The following is a 15,678-nucleotide window of genomic DNA, read 5'->3' on the forward strand; positions in this document are numbered from 1 at the left end:
CTGCAAGTGTCACGGTTGCAGCTGGCATCTCTTTTGCTTCTCTTGAGTGTGGCTGTTGTCTCTGGAGCCACTGTCTTATGGGTGCCACTGGTGTCCCAGGTGTCCATCTTGTCATGGCTGTCCCTGGTGTCTTTGTTGCCCATGGTGGCCCTGGTGTCTCTGTTATGACAAGTTCTACTCTTGCCATGGGTGCCACTCTTGCTGCAAGTGCCACAGGTGCCACTATTCTCAGGGTGGCTCTTGCCATTGGTGCTGATGTTACTGTGGGTTCATGAGTGCTGCTGTTTTCTCGGGTGCCACTCTTTTCCTGGGTGCCGCTGCTGTCTCAGGTGTCATTTTCTGACAGGTGCCACTGGTATCCCGGGTGTCATTGTTGTCATAGCTCTCCCAAGTTTATTTGGTTCCACTGTAGTTATGGATGTATCTGGTGTCACAGGCCCTGTTCTTGCTATGGTTGTCTCTCTTGCCACGAGTGCCATGGGTGTGGCTGGTGTCATGTGTGCAGCTAGGGTCTTGGAGGCCAGTCTTTTCCAGGTTTCCCAGGTGTCTTAGGTGTTCCTCTTGTCCTAGGTTCCATTCTTGACATGGGTGCTGTTCTTGCGTCTAGTGTCACGGGTATGCCTGGTGTCTTGTTTTCTGCTCTTTTCATTGGTGTCGCTGGTGTCTGGTGCTGCTCAGTCGTGCATGCCGCTGGTGTCTAGGAGGCCGCTCTTGTCCTGGAAGCCACTGTGTTCTCGGGTTCTGCTTTTGCCTTGGGTGCCACTTTGCAGCTAATGTCACAGGTGCAGCTGGTGTCTCTGTTGCCACTCGTGTCCTGAGTTCTGCTCTTGAGGTGAGTATCATGGGTGCCAATAGTATCAATGGTGCTCTTTCACGGGTGTCGCTGCTGTCTTGGGTGCCCCTATTGCCATGAGTTTGCAGTTCTACGCGCGAGTGTCACAGGTGCCACTGGGGTCTCGGGTGCTGCTGTGCCTTGCGTGCTGAGGTTGCTCAGGTGTCATGGGTGCCACTGGTGTCTTGGGTTCCACTGAAGCCCTGGGTGCCAATCTTGTCCTGCATGCTGCTGATGTCTCAGGTGACGCTTTTGCCATGGGTACCACATTTTCTGCAAGTGTAACAGGTGTGGCTGGTGTCTCTGGTTCCGCTTTTGTTCTTAGTGCCACAGGTGGCATGGGTGCCACTCTTGCCCTGGGTGCTGCTGGTGTCTCTGGTGCCACTCTAGCCCTGGATGCCACTCTTGTCCTGGGTACTGCTGTTGTCTCAGGTGACGCTCTTGCTATGGGTGCTACTTTTGCTGTGGGTGTCATGGGTGCCGCTTGTGTCTCGGGTGCTGCTCTTGCTGTGTGTGCTGCTCTTGCTCAGGTGTCGTGGGTGCCAAGGGTGTCTTGGGTGTAACGCATGCCACTGGTGTCTCGGGTGCTACTATTATCCTGGCTGCCACTAGTGTCTCGGATGCCCGTATTGCCATGAGTTTGCAGCTCTTGCCATGGGTCCCACTGCTGTCTCTTATGTTGCTCTTGTCCTGGGTCCCACTGGTATCTCGGGTTCTGATATAGTCCTGGGTGCTACTCGTGTCTAAGGTCCAACTCTTGCCTTGAGTGCTGCTGTTGCTCAGGTGTCATGGGTACCTCTGGTCTCTCAGGTGCCACTCTAGCCTTGTGTGCTGCTCTTGTCCTGGGTGCTGCTGGTGTCTCAGGTGATGCTCTTGCCATGGGTGCCATGTTTCCTGCGAGTGTCACGGGTGTGGCTGGTGTCCCTGGTGCAGCTCTTGTCCTCTGTGCCACAGGTGACATGGGTGCTGCTCTTGCCTGGGTGCCGCTTGTGTCTCTGGTGCCACTCTAGCCCTGGGTGCCACTCTTGTCCTGGTTTCTGCTGGTGTCTCGGGTGACACTCTTGCCATGGGTCACGCATTTGCCGCGGGTGTCAGGGATGTGGCTGGTGTCTCTAGTGCCGCTTTTGTCCTCGGTGCCACAGGTGGAATGGGTGCTACTCTCACCCTGGGTGTCTCTGGTGTCTCTCATGCCACTCTAGCCCTGGGTGCCGCTCTTGCCGCAAGTGACATGGATGCCACTGGTAGCTCAGGTGCTTCTCTTGAGCTGGTTGCTGCTAGTGTCTTGGGTGTCAGTCTACCCTGGGTGCTGCTCTTGCCGCAATTGTCACTGGTGAGGCTGGTACCTTGGGTGCTGCTCTTGAGCTGAGTGCTTATGGTGCCTTGGTTGCTGCTCTTGTCCTGGGTGCCACTTGTCTCGGATGGTGCTCTTTCATGGGTCCCGCTCTTACCAAGAGTGTCACGGGTGTGGCTGGTGTGTCGGGTCCCACTCTTGCCATGGGTTCTGCTCTTACCTTGGGAGTCTTAATTGCCACTGGTGTCTCGGCTGACATGATAACTGCTGGTGTCTCTTATATCACAGGTGCCACTGATGCCATGAGTGCTGCTTTTGTCATGGCTGCTGCTGGCTTCTCATGTGCCATCTTGTCCAGGGTGCTCCAGTGTCTCGGGTGCTGCTCTTGTCCTAGGTGCCATTCTTGACATAGGTGCCTTTCTTGCTACAAGTGCCATGGGTGCATCTGGTGTCTCACGTGATGCTCTTTTCCTGCATGCCACTGGGCTCTTGTCATGGGTGCCTCTGGGTTCTCGGGTGTTGCTCTTGCTATGGGTGCCACTCTTGCCACAAGTTCCATTCGTGCCACTATTCTCAGGTGCCACTCTTGCCATGGGTGCCACTTTGCCACGAGTGTCACGGTTGCAGCTGATATATCTTTTGTCGCTCTTGTCTTGGGTGCAGCTGGTGTCTCTGGTGTCACTCTCTTATGGGTGCCACTGGTGTCCCATTTGTCCCTCTTGTCATGGCTGTCCCTGATGTCTTTGTTTTCCTTGGTGGTCCAGGTGTCTCTGTTGTCACAGGTGCTGCTCTTGCCATGGTTTCCACTCTTGCCACAAGTGCCATTGGTGCCACTATTCTCGGGTGCCACTCTTGCCATGAGTGCCACTTTGCCGCAAGTGTCATGGTTGCAGCTGGTATCTCTTTTGCTGATCTTGACTTGGGTGTGGCTGGTGTCTCTGGTGTCACTCTGTTATGGGTGCCACTGGTGTCCCAGGTGTCACTATTGTCATGGCTCTTCCTGGTTTCTTTGATGCCACTCTGGTCCTGAGTGTATCTGATGTCACAGGTCCTGTTCTTGCCATGAATGCTTCTGTTGCCATGAGATAAAAAGAGAGACTAAAAAGTTAGGGATGGATACCCATCACGGGGAGTGATTCATAAAAGAGGATAAGTTTCCAAACAACAGGAAACCCTCTCACCAGCTGGTCTATGGGGAGTTTTGGAATCTCAGAGGGCAACATAACTGGGAGGAAAAATAAATAAATAAATAAATAAATAGGTAAAACCCACAGATTACACACCTAATGGCAACTCCCAGCAGACAAGTAGCCCAGACACTCACATCCACCACCAGCAAGTGGGAACTGAACAGGTGGGGAGCAGGCTACATTGCTTAGGGTTAGAACCAGGCCTGAATGCCCTGAGGGCAACCTGAGGGAGCTAACCTGAGATAGCAACGCAAACTGTGGGATAGCCAGAGAGAGAGAGAGAGAACTTTCCCTCAAAAAGCTCTAACCTAAGGCAATGCCTGGCCTGCTTACAAAGAAAGGACTGAGCAAACACCAGATGAGAGCTGCCAGCTGCAGACCGGCTCATCCCCTGCCAGAGGCAGGGAGGCATGCGGGTGACAGCTAGAGCCAGAAGGTGACAGGCAAACTCGACCCCTGAGAGGGCATCCTCCACCAAACTGTGAACAGGCTCCCAGTTGCTAACCACATCTTCCTGGGACCCTGGACGGTTGACATCCACCAAGAGGGCAGCCAGAGATCAGCTCCCAAGAGGAGATACATGGCATAACTGAGACTGTATTCCCACTATGCACCCAGGAAACCAAGCGGCTGGGAAGGGTGGGGAGGAGGTGATAAGATGCACTGCCCCATCTGGGGAGAGTGTCCTCACCAAGCATCTGGTTGTCTGAGCTGCTCAGATCTGGGAAAGGCACAAAATGCAGGCCCAACCAAGTCTGTGCCTTTGTGGAATACTCAAGAACCTGAACCTGAGCAGCTTAGACCTGGGAAGTGCATGCAACCCAGGGCCCACCTTAGACAATTCCCTTACAGAGCAACCTGGAACCTGATCAGTGTAGCCTGGGAAAGCACACACGCCTTGAGTGGAAACCTTGACAAGCCACTCATCCAACCCCACCCACAGGGAGGAACCTTCACTATAAAGAGGAACCACAAACTGCCAGCATACAGAAGGCCACCCCAAAACAATAAACTTGAACCCAAAACAGCAAAGTAAATGGCAACAGGATCATACTTATCAATAACTACCTTAAATGCAAATGGGTTGAATGCCCCAACCAAAAGACAAAGACTGGCTGAATGGATGCAAAAGCAACACCCCTATATATGTTGTCTACAAGAGACCCACCTCAAACCTAGGGACACATACAGACTGAAAGTGAAGAGCTGAAAAAAGATATTTCACGCAAATGGAGACCAAAAGAAAGCAGGAGTAGCAATACTCATATCAGATAAAATAGACTTTGAAATAAAGGCTGTGAAAAGAGACAAAGAAGGACACTACATAATGACCAAATGATCAATCAAAGAAGAAGCTATAACAGTTATATATGCTCCCAACATAGGAGCACTGCAATATGTAAGGCAAATGCTAACAAGTATGAAAGGGGAAATTAACAGTAACATAATAATAGTGGGAGACTTTAACACCCCACTCACAACTATGGATAGATCAACTAAACACAAAATTACCAGGTAACACAAACTTCCCATGATGGATTCATGCTGATGTATGGCAAAATCAATGGAGTATTGCAAAGTAAAAATAAATAAAGAAATAAAATAAAATCTGAAAAAAATTTGAAAAAAAAATCAGAATTTAAGGCTAAAAATACTATAAGTGATACAAAGAAAAAAAAATGATACAATGAGCCAGTTAGACCTAATTGATATCTGTAGGACATTTCACCCCAAAACAATGAATTTCACCTTTTTCTCAAGTGCATACAGAACCTGGACCAGGATAGATCACATCCTGGGCCATAAATCTAGCCTTGGCAAATTCAAAAAGATTAAAATCATCTCAAGCATCTTTTCTGATCACATTGAGATAAGTTTACACGTCAACTACAAGAAAAAAAAACTATTAAAAATACAAACATATGAAGGCTAAACAACACACTTCTGAATAACCCACAAATCACTGAAGAAATCAAAAAAGAAATCAAAACATGCATAGAAACAAATGAAAATGAAAACACTACAACCCAAAACCTATGGGATTCAGTAAAAGCAGTGTTAAGGGGAAAAGTCATAGCAATACAAACTTATCTTGAGAAACAGGAGAGAAATCAAATAAATAATCTAACTCTACACCTAAAGCAACTAGAAAAGGAAGACGTGAAGCACCCCAGGGTTAGTAGAAGGAAAGAAATCATAAAAATTATGGCAGAAATAAATGCAAAAGAAACAAAGGTGACCATAACCAAAATCAACAAAGCTAAAATCTGTTTTTTTTTTCTTTTTGAGAATATAAACAAAATAGACAAACCATTAGCCAGACTCGTCAAGAAAAAAAAAAAAAAAAGGGAGAAGAATCAAATCAACAGAATCAGAAATGAAAATGGAGAAATCACAACAGATCATAAGAGACTACTATCAGCAATTATATGAAAAAAAGGAAGAAAGGGACAACTTGGAACTAATGGACAAATTCTTTAAAGAGTATAACTTTCCAAAACTGAACCAGGAAGAAATAGAAAATCTTAACAGACCCATCACAAGCACAGAAATCAAAACTGTAATCCGAAATCTTCCAACAAACAAAAGCACAGGACCAGATGGCTTCACAGCTGAATTCTACCAAAAGTTTCGAGAAGAGCTAACACCTATCTTGTTCAAACTCTTCCAGAAAATTTCAGAAGAAAGTAAACGTCCAAACTCATTTTATGAGGCCACCATCACCCTAATAATAAAACCAGACAAAGATGTCACTAAAAAGAAAACCACAAGCCAATATCACTGATGAACATAGATGCAAAAATTCTTAACAAAATTCTGGCCAACAGAATCCAACAACATATTAAAAAGATACATCATGACCAAGTGGGCTTTATCCCAGGGATGAAAGGATTCTTCAATATTCACAAATTGATCAATGTGATGCACCATACTGACAAATTGCTAGATACGAACCATATGATTATCTCAATAGATGCAGAGAAAGCCTTTGACAAAATTCATCATCCATTTATGACAAAAAAAAAACCCTCCAGAAAGTAGGCATAGAGGAACATATCTCAACAAAATAAAAGCCATAAACCCACAGCAAATATTATCCTCAATGCTGAAAAATTGAAAGCATTTCTTCTAAAGACAGGAATAAGACAAGGATGCCCACTGTCATAACTAGTTTTCAACATAGTTTTGGAGGTTTTGGCCACAGCAATCAGTGCAGAAAAAGAAATAAAAGGATTCCAGATTGGAAAAGAAGAAGTAAAATTCTCAGTGTTTGCAGATGACATGATCCTCTACATAGAAAATCCTAAAGACTCCACCAGAAAATTACTATAGCTAGTCAATGAATACAATAAAGTTGCAGGATATAAAACTAACACACAGAAATCCCTTGCATTCCTATACACTCACAATTAGAAAACAGAAATTTCACCATTGCAAAGAAAAGAATAAAATACTTAGGAATATATCTACCTAAAGAAACTGGAGTCTATTATACAGAGTGAAGTAAGCCAGAAAGAAAAACACCAATACAGTATATTAACACATACATATGGAATTTAGAAAGATGGTAACAATAACCCTGTATGTGAGACAGTAAAAGAGACATAGGTGTATAGAACAGTCTTTTGGATTCTGTGGGAGAGGGCAAGGGTGGGATGATTTGGGAGAATGACATTGAAACATGTGTAATATCATATGTGTAATGAATCACCAGTCCAGGTTCGATGCATGATACAGGATGCTTGGGGCTGGTGCACTAGGATGACCCAGAGGGATGGTATGGAGAGAGAGGTGTAAGGGGGGTTCAGGATGGGGAACATTTGTACACCCGTGGAAGATTCATGTTTATGTATGGCAAAAACAATACAATATTATAAACTAACTAGCCTCCAATTGAAATAAATAAATTTTTATTTAAAAAAACAGAAAGCTATAAAACACTGATTAAAAAAATCAAAGATGACGAAAATAGGTGGAGAAATACCATGTTCTTGGATCAGAAGAATCAATATAGTGAAAATGAGTATATTACCAAAAGCAATCTATAGATTCAATGCAATCCCTATCAAGCTACCAATGGTATTTTTCACAGAACTAAAACAAATAATTTCACAATTTGTATGGAAATACAAGAAAACCTCAAATAGCCAAAGCAATCCTGAGGATGAAGAATGGAACTGGAGGAATTAACCTGCCTGACTTCGGGCTATACTACAAAGCAACAGTCATCAAGACAGTACGGTACTGGCACAAAGAGAGAAACATAGATCAATGGAACAAAATAGAAAGCCCAGAGATAAATCCACACACCTATGGACACCTTATCTTTGACAAAGAAGGAAAGAATATACAATGGAGAAAAGACAATCTCTTTAACAAGTGATGCTGGAAAAACTGGTCAATTGCTTGTAAAAGAATGAAACTAGAACACTTTCTAACACCATATACAAAAATAAACTCAAAATAAAGATCTAAACGTAAGACCAGAAACTATAAAGCTCCTAGAGGAAAACATAGGCAAAACATTCTCCGATATAAATCACAGAAGGATCCTCTATGACCCACCTCCCAGAGTAATGGAAATAAAAGCAAAAATAAACAAATGGGACCTATTTAAACTTAAAAACTTTTGCACAACGAAGGAAACTCTAAGTAAAGTGAAAAGACAGCTTACAGAATGGGGAAATTAATAGCAAATGAAGCAATTGACAAAGAATTAATATCAAAAATATACAAGCAACTCCTGCAGCTCAATTTCAGAAAAATAAATGATCCAATCAAAAAATGGCCTGAAGAACTAAACAGACATTTCTCCAAAAAAGACATATAGATGGTGCAGGTGGCGATGGTGAGCCAGCACACTAAGTGCAGACGGTGGCAGCAAGCCGGCGCACCAAGCCCAGCTGAGAAGAGCTACCCTGCATCCGAGGTCAGGGGCGGTAGCCGAGAGGAGCTACCCCGCGTCCGATGCCAGTGGCGGCCGGGAGGAGAGACCCCACTTCCGAGGTCAAGGGCAGCCTGGAGAAGCCACCTCATGCCTGAGGCCAGGGGCGGTGACCCTGAGGAGCCACCCCGAGCCCGAGGCCAGGGATGGCAGCTGGGAGGAGCCCCCAACGCCCAAGGCCAGGGCAAACAGCCAGGAGGAGTAACCTGAAGAGCGGTGGCTGCGCAGGCACAGGAGGGCCTAGAGGAGCTATCCCACATTGAAGGTCAGGAACAGTGGCGGTAAGGATATATCCATCATCCAAGGTAAGGAGCAGCGGCTGTGCTTTCCTGGAGCAGCCATGAAGAGATACCCAGTGCCTAAGGTAAGAGAAACCCAAGTAAGATGGTAGGTGTTGCAAGAGGGCATCAGAGGGCAGACACGCTGAAACCATACTCACAAAAAACTAGTCAATCTAATCACACTAGGACCACAGCCTTGTCTAACTCAGTGAAACCAAGCCACGCCTGCGGGGCCACCCAAGACAGGTGGGACATGGTGTAGAGGTCTGACAGAATGTGGTCTACTGGAGAAGGGAATGGTAAGCCACTTCAGCATTCTTGCCTTGAGAACCCCATGAACAGTATGAAAAGGCAAAATGATAGGATACCAAAAGAGGAACTCCCCAGGTCATTAGGTGTCTAATATGCTACTGGAGATCAGTGGAGAAATATTTCCAGAAAGAATGTAAGGATGGAGCCAAAGCAAAAACAATACCCAGCTGTGGATGTGACTGGTAATAGAAGCAAGATCTGACGCTATAAAGAGCAATATTGCATAGGAACCTGGAATGTCAAGTCCATGAATCAAGGCAAATTGGAAGTGATCAAACAAGAGATGGCAAGGGTGAACGTCGACATTCTAGGACTCAGTGAATTAAAATAGATTGGAATGGGTGAATTTAACTCAGATGAGCATTATATCTACTACTGCGGGCAGGAATCCCTCAGAAGAAATGGAGTAGCCATCATGGTCAACAAAAGAGTCCAAAATGCAGTACCTGGATGCAATCTCAAAAATGACAGAATGATCTCTGTTCATATCCAAGGAAAGCCGTTCAGTATCACAGTAATCCAAGTCTATGCCCCAACCAGTAACACTGAAGAAGCTGAAGTTGAATGGTTTTATGAAGACCTACAAGACCTTTTAGAACTAACACCCAAAAAAGATGTCCTTTTCATTATAGGGGACTGGAATGAAAAAGTAGGAAGTCAGGAAACACCTGGAGAAACAGGCAAATTTGGCCTTGGAATGAGGAATGAAGCAGGGCAAAGACTAATAGAGTTTTGCCAAGAAAATGCACTGGTCATAGCAAACACCCTCTTCAAACAATATAAGAAAAGATTCTACACATGGACATCACTAGATGGTCAATAACGAAATCAGATTGATTATATTCTCTGCAGCCAAAGATGGAGAAGCTCTATACAGTCAACAAAAATAAGACCAGGAGGTGACTGTGGCTCAGATCATGAACTCCTTATTACCAAATTCAGACTCAAATTGAAGAAAGTAGGGAAAACCGCTAGACCATTCAGGTATGATCTTAATCAAATCCCTTATGATTGTACAGTGGAAGTGAGGAAAAGATTTAAGGGCCTAGATCTGATAGATAGAGTGCCTGATGAAATATGGACTGAGGTTCGTGACATTGTACAGGAGACAGGGATTAAGACCATCCCCATGGAAAAGAAATGCAAAAAAGCAAAATGGCTGTCTGGGGAGGCCTTACAAATAGCTGTGAAAAGAAGAGAGGCAAAAAGCAAAGGAGTAAACAAAAGATAAAAACATCTGAATGCAGAGTTCCAAAGAATAGCAAGAAGAGATAAGAAAGCCTTCTTCAGCGATCAGTGCAAAGAAATAGAGGAAAACAACAGAATGGGAAAGACTAGAGATCTCTTCAAGAAAATTAGAGATACCAAGGGAACATTTCATGCAAAGATGGGCTCAATAAAGGACAGAAATGGTATGGACCTAACAAAAGCAGAAGATATTAAGAAGAGGTGGCAAGAATACACTGAAGAACTGTACAAAAAAGATCTTCACGACCCAGATAATCATGATGATGTGATCACTAATCTAGAGCCAGACATACTGGAATGTGAAGTCAAGTGGGCCTTAGAAAGCATCACTACAAACAAAACTAGTGGAGGTGATGTAATTCCAGTTGAGCTGTTTCAAATCCTGAAAGATGATGCTGTGAAAGTGCTACACTCAATATTCCAGAAAATTTGGAAAACTCAGCAGTGGCCACAGGACTGGAAAAGGTCAGTTTTCATTCCAATCCCAAAGAAAGGCAATGCAAAAAAAAAAAAAAATGCTCAAACTACCGCACAATTGAACTCATCTCTCATGCTATGAAAGTAATGCTCAAAATTCTCGAAGCCAGGCTTCAGCAATATATGAACCCTGAACTCCCTGATGTTCAAGCTGGTTTTAGAAAAGGCAGAGGAACCAGAGATCAAATGGCCAACATCAGCTGGATCATGGAAAAAGCAAGAGAGTTCCAGAAAAAAACATCTATTTCTGTTTTATTGACTATGCCAAAACCTTTGACTGTGTGGATCACAATAAACTGTGGAAAATTCTGAAAGAGATGGGAATGCCAGACTACCTAACCTGCCTCTTGAGAAATCTGTATGCAGGTCAGGAAGCATCAGTTAGAACTGGACATGGAATAACAGACTGGTTCCAAATAGGAAAAGGAGTACGTTAAGGCTGTATATTGTCACCCTGCTTATTTAACTTATATGCAGAGTACATCATGAGAAACGCTGGACTGGAAGAAACACAGGCTGGAGTCAAGATTGCTGGGAGAAATATCAATAGCCTCAGATATGCAGATGACACCACCCTTATGGCAGAAAGTGAAGAGGAGCTAAAAAGCTTCTGGATGAAAGTGAAAGAGGAGAGCGAAAAAGTTGGCTTAAAGCTCAACATTCAGAAAACGAAGATCATGGCATCTAGTGCCATCACTTCATGGGAAATAGATGGGGAAACAGTGGAAACAGTGTCAGACTTTATTTTGGGGTGCTCCAAAGTAACTGCAGATGGTGACTGCAGCCATGAAATTAAAAGATGCTTACTCCTTGGAAGATCAGTTATGAGCAACCTAGATAATATATTCAAAAGCAGAGACATTACTTTACCAACTGAAGTCCGTCTAGTCAAGGCTATGGTTTTTCCTGTGGTCATGTATGGACATGAGAGTGGACTATGAAGAAGGCTGAGTGCCGAAGAATTGATGCTTTTGAACTGTGGTGTTGGAGAAGACTCTTGAGATTCCCTTGGACTACAAGGAGATCCAACCAGTCCATTCTGAAGGAGATTAACCCTGGGGTTTCTTTGGAAGGAATGATGCTAAAGCTGAAGCTCCAGTACTTTGGCCACCTCTTGTGACGAGTTGACTCTTTGGAAATGACTCAGATGCTGGGAGGGACTGGGGGCAGGAGGAGATGGGGACGGCCGAGGATGAGATGCCTGATGGCATCACAGACTCAATGGACGTGAGTCTGAGTGAACTCTGGGAGATGGTGATGAACAGGGATACCTGGCGTGCTGCGATTCATGGGGTCGCAAAGAGTCGGACATGTCTGAGCCACTGAACTGAACTGAACTGAACTGAACAAACACATAAAAGTTGCTCAACATCACTCATTATCAGAGAAATGCAAATCAAAACCACAATGAGGTACCATTTCACACCAGTCAAAATGGCTGTGATCCAAAAATCTACAAGCAATAAATGCTGAAGTGGGTGTGGAGAAAAGTGAATCCTCTTACACCACTGATGGGAATGCAAACTAGTACAGCCACTATGGAGAACAGTTTGGAGATTCCTTAAAAATCTGGAAATAGAACTACCATATGACCCAGCAACCCCACTTCTGGGCATAAACACACCAAGTAAATCAGAATCAAAATAGACACGGGTATACCAATGTTCATCGTAACACTGTTTATAATAACCTGGACATGGGTGCAACCTAGATGTTCATCAGAAGATGAATGGATTAGAAAGCTGTGGTACATATACAAATTGGAGTATTACTCAGCAATTGAAAAGAATGCATTTGAATCAGTTCTAATGAGGTGGATGAAACTGGGTCCTATTACACAGACCGAAGTAAGTCAGAAAGAAAAACACCAATACAGTACATTAATGGTAACAGTGACCCTATATCCAAGACAGCAAAAGAGACACAGATGTTAAGAACAGACCTTTGGACGCTGTGGGAGAAGGTGAAAGTGCGATGATTTGAGAGAATAACATTGAAATATGTATATTATCATATGTGAAATAGATTGCCAGTCCAGGTTCGATGCATGAGGCAGGGTTCTCAGGCTGCTGCACTGGGATGACCCTGAGGGATGGGAGGGGAGGGAGGTGGGAGGGAGGGTCAGAATGGGGAACACATATATATCCATGGTTGATTCACAATATTGTAAAGTAATTAGCCTCCAATTAAAATATTTAAAAAATGCTAATACCAAAAGCTGAAGGTCAGTATAGTATAAAAGGAAGATCTGAAGATTGTAAGATAAGCCTTGAGATCCAGGTTTGGCTACTGCAATTAATACATGAACTTGAATGTAAGCACATTTTTATTCCTGAAGTGAAGAGCATCAGTATTATGCCAGGTATTTCAGATCAAGAAAATAAAGCTGAAGATTTGCTCTCACATGTAGTAATACCCTTGGCAGGATCGTGACGAAGTTGCTGAGGGACCTGGAGAAAGGATTTTCTGAGAATCAGTTAATTAATGTAACCAGGGACAGCTATGCCTTAAGGAGAACATAAACGTAGTAGAAACTTCAGAAATATTTGTTGAAGGGCAAATCCAGCAATGATCTCACTTGTATGTGAAAGCTAAAATAGTCAGACCCGCAAAAGCAGAACATAGAACTGTGATTGTCAGGGCTTGGAAAAGAGGGCAATGGAGAGATGTGTGTCAAGGGGACAAAGTTTCAATTATGAAACAAATAAATTCTGAAAATGTACAACAATATGACTGCAATTAACAGTACTACATTTTATACTTGAAACGTGGTAAGAGAGTAGAACTTAACTATTTTCATCATAAAGAAAAAATAAAATAAAATTATAACACATGAAGTAATTGATATACTAATTATCTTGATTGTGGTGACTATGTCACTATATATATATTATATATATACACACACACACACACATATATAAACATCAACTATATGCCTTAGATATATACAATTTGTTTTTGTCAATTATAACTCAATAAATCTAAAAAAATAAAATTAAAAAGTATACTTAATAAAAGAGAAATATTTATTAAATAACCAAGATAAATTTTGCTATGACTTTTTATATCCAAAATGTTTGGAGTCTATGGGAATGATTATGGAGCATGAGGAGAAGACATCTAAGCTTTTAACTTTCATATAAAAATGTTCCTAAAGCTGCTGTTAATTTTTCTTCAGCTTTTCCAAGAAAACAGAATTACATGAGGAAGCAGTAATTAATTATAATTGCTTGCTTTGAGGCCTCTGAATAATAAGGCAACTTATTTTCTCCAGGGCTTTTGTGCCACAGGGAGTGGAGAGACATGAGTCTCAACCTCTTCCCCAAACTACTGAGACCTCCAGAGGCTGGAAGGTGGAATGCTTTTCCACCAGCAGGTCTGTCTGTAGTCTGAAAAAATATACATATTCTTTACCATGTAATGCATCTAAAAGATATCTTACATTCATACATTCTTTCATGAGAAAAACACCTTTGAAGGAAATTTAGAGTCATTGCCAACATTAAGTTAACAGGGACAGGAAGTGCATATTTTCTAGCAAGCTTTGTAAAGGAAACCTGGCTTAGCTGAGCTCCTTTGTAATAGTGGCCTCAACAAGTGTTTCCTGGGAGTGGGGGAGAAGACGGTCCCTGAGAGTTTTCAGGTACATGTTTCTCTCCTTCTGTGAGTTTTTGGAAGAATTCTGCAAGGGAACAGAAGTAGGTATTTAAACAAACTGAATTGAAGAGAATAAAATGAACCTTCAGGAGACAAAGAATCAACAGGTTCAGCTCCAAATCAGATTTTAGAGCGTGGGAAAAACAAATGCTTACAAGAGCAAAAAGAAAAAAAAAAAAAAAGAATGGGAAAAAATTGCAAAGATAAAGATTACAGGTACCAGTGCATTCCAGATTCAACAATCATACAATTTAAACTATACAATAACATCATTTGGGAGATAAGAAACTAGATGTTTAATCTGGACATAATTCAGAAAGAAGAACCTGAAAATCAACAAAGAAATAAGGCAATAGTTTTCAACTACAAACGATTATGAACCTCCCCTCCCCTCCCACATGGACATTTGACAATACCTGAAGGCATTTTTGATTTTCATAATTAATGTACCGGAGTGACTGGACAGAGGTCAGAGATGCTGCTATACATGGTAGCATGCACAGGGTAGCTCCCTATAAAAATAAAAATCCATTTTGGTGCAGAAGCTTTTAATTTTAATTAGGTCCCATTTGTTTATTTTTTGCTTTTATTTCCAGTATTCTGGGAGGTGGGTCATAGAGGATCCTGCTGTGATTTATGTCGTTTTGCATATGTTCTCCTCTAGGAGTTTTATAGTTTCTGGTCTTACGTTTAGATCTTTAATCCATTTTGAGTTTATTTTTGTGAATGGTGTTAGAAAGTGATCTAGTTTCATTCTTTTACAAGTGGTTGACCATTTTTCCCAGCACCACTTATTAAAGAGATTGTCTTTAATCCATTGTATATTCTTGCCTCCTTTGTCGAAGATAAGGTGTCCATAGGTGCGTGGATTCACCTCTGGGCTTTCTATTTTGTTCCAATTGATCTATGTTTCTGTCTTTGTGCCAGTACCATACTGTCTTGATGACTGTGGCTTTGTAGTAGAGCCTGAAGTCAGGCAGGTTGATTCCTCCAGTTCCATTCTTCTTTCTCAAGATTGCTTTGGTTATTCAAGGTTTTTTTTATTTCCATACAAATTGTGAAAATATTTGTTCTAACTCTGTGAAAAATACAACTGGTAGCTTGATAGGGATTGCATTAAATCTATAGATTGCTTTGGGTAGTATACAAGCAACTCCTGCAGTTCAATTCCAGAAAAATAAACGACCCATTCAACAAATGGGCCAAAGAACTAAATAGACATTTTTCCAAAGAAGACATACAGATGGCTAACAAACACATGTAAAGATGCTCAACATCACTCATTATTAGAGAAATGCAAATCAAAACAACAATGAGGTACCATCTCATGCCAGTCAGAATGGCAGCGATCCAAAAGTCTACAAGCAATAAATGCTGGAGAGGGTGTGGAGAAAAGGGAACCCTCTTACACTGTTGGTGAGAATGCAATCTAGTACAGCCAC

The 15,678-nt window shown here is 42.7% G+C and overlaps 1 protein-coding gene across 1 annotated transcript; it reads left to right on the top strand.

The window, feature by feature from the left end:
- The first annotated feature begins 999 nt into the window (after positions 1-999).
- LOC138072366 (mRNA decay activator protein ZFP36L3-like) lies at positions 1,000-2,198 on the top strand. The gene is made up of 3 exons (XM_068963457.1): positions 1,000-1,264; positions 1,363-1,458; positions 1,843-2,198. Exons 1-3 carry the CDS (start codon positions 1,000-1,002, stop codon positions 2,196-2,198), a joined length of 717 nt encoding a protein of 238 aa, XP_068819558.1.
- Positions 2,199-15,678: the final 13,480 nt, after the last annotated feature.

This window comes from Capricornis sumatraensis, unplaced genomic scaffold (assembly GCF_032405125.1).
Source record: "Capricornis sumatraensis isolate serow.1 unplaced genomic scaffold, serow.2 scaffold13, whole genome shotgun sequence".
Classification (NCBI taxonomy): domain Eukaryota; kingdom Metazoa; phylum Chordata; class Mammalia; order Artiodactyla; family Bovidae; genus Capricornis; species Capricornis sumatraensis.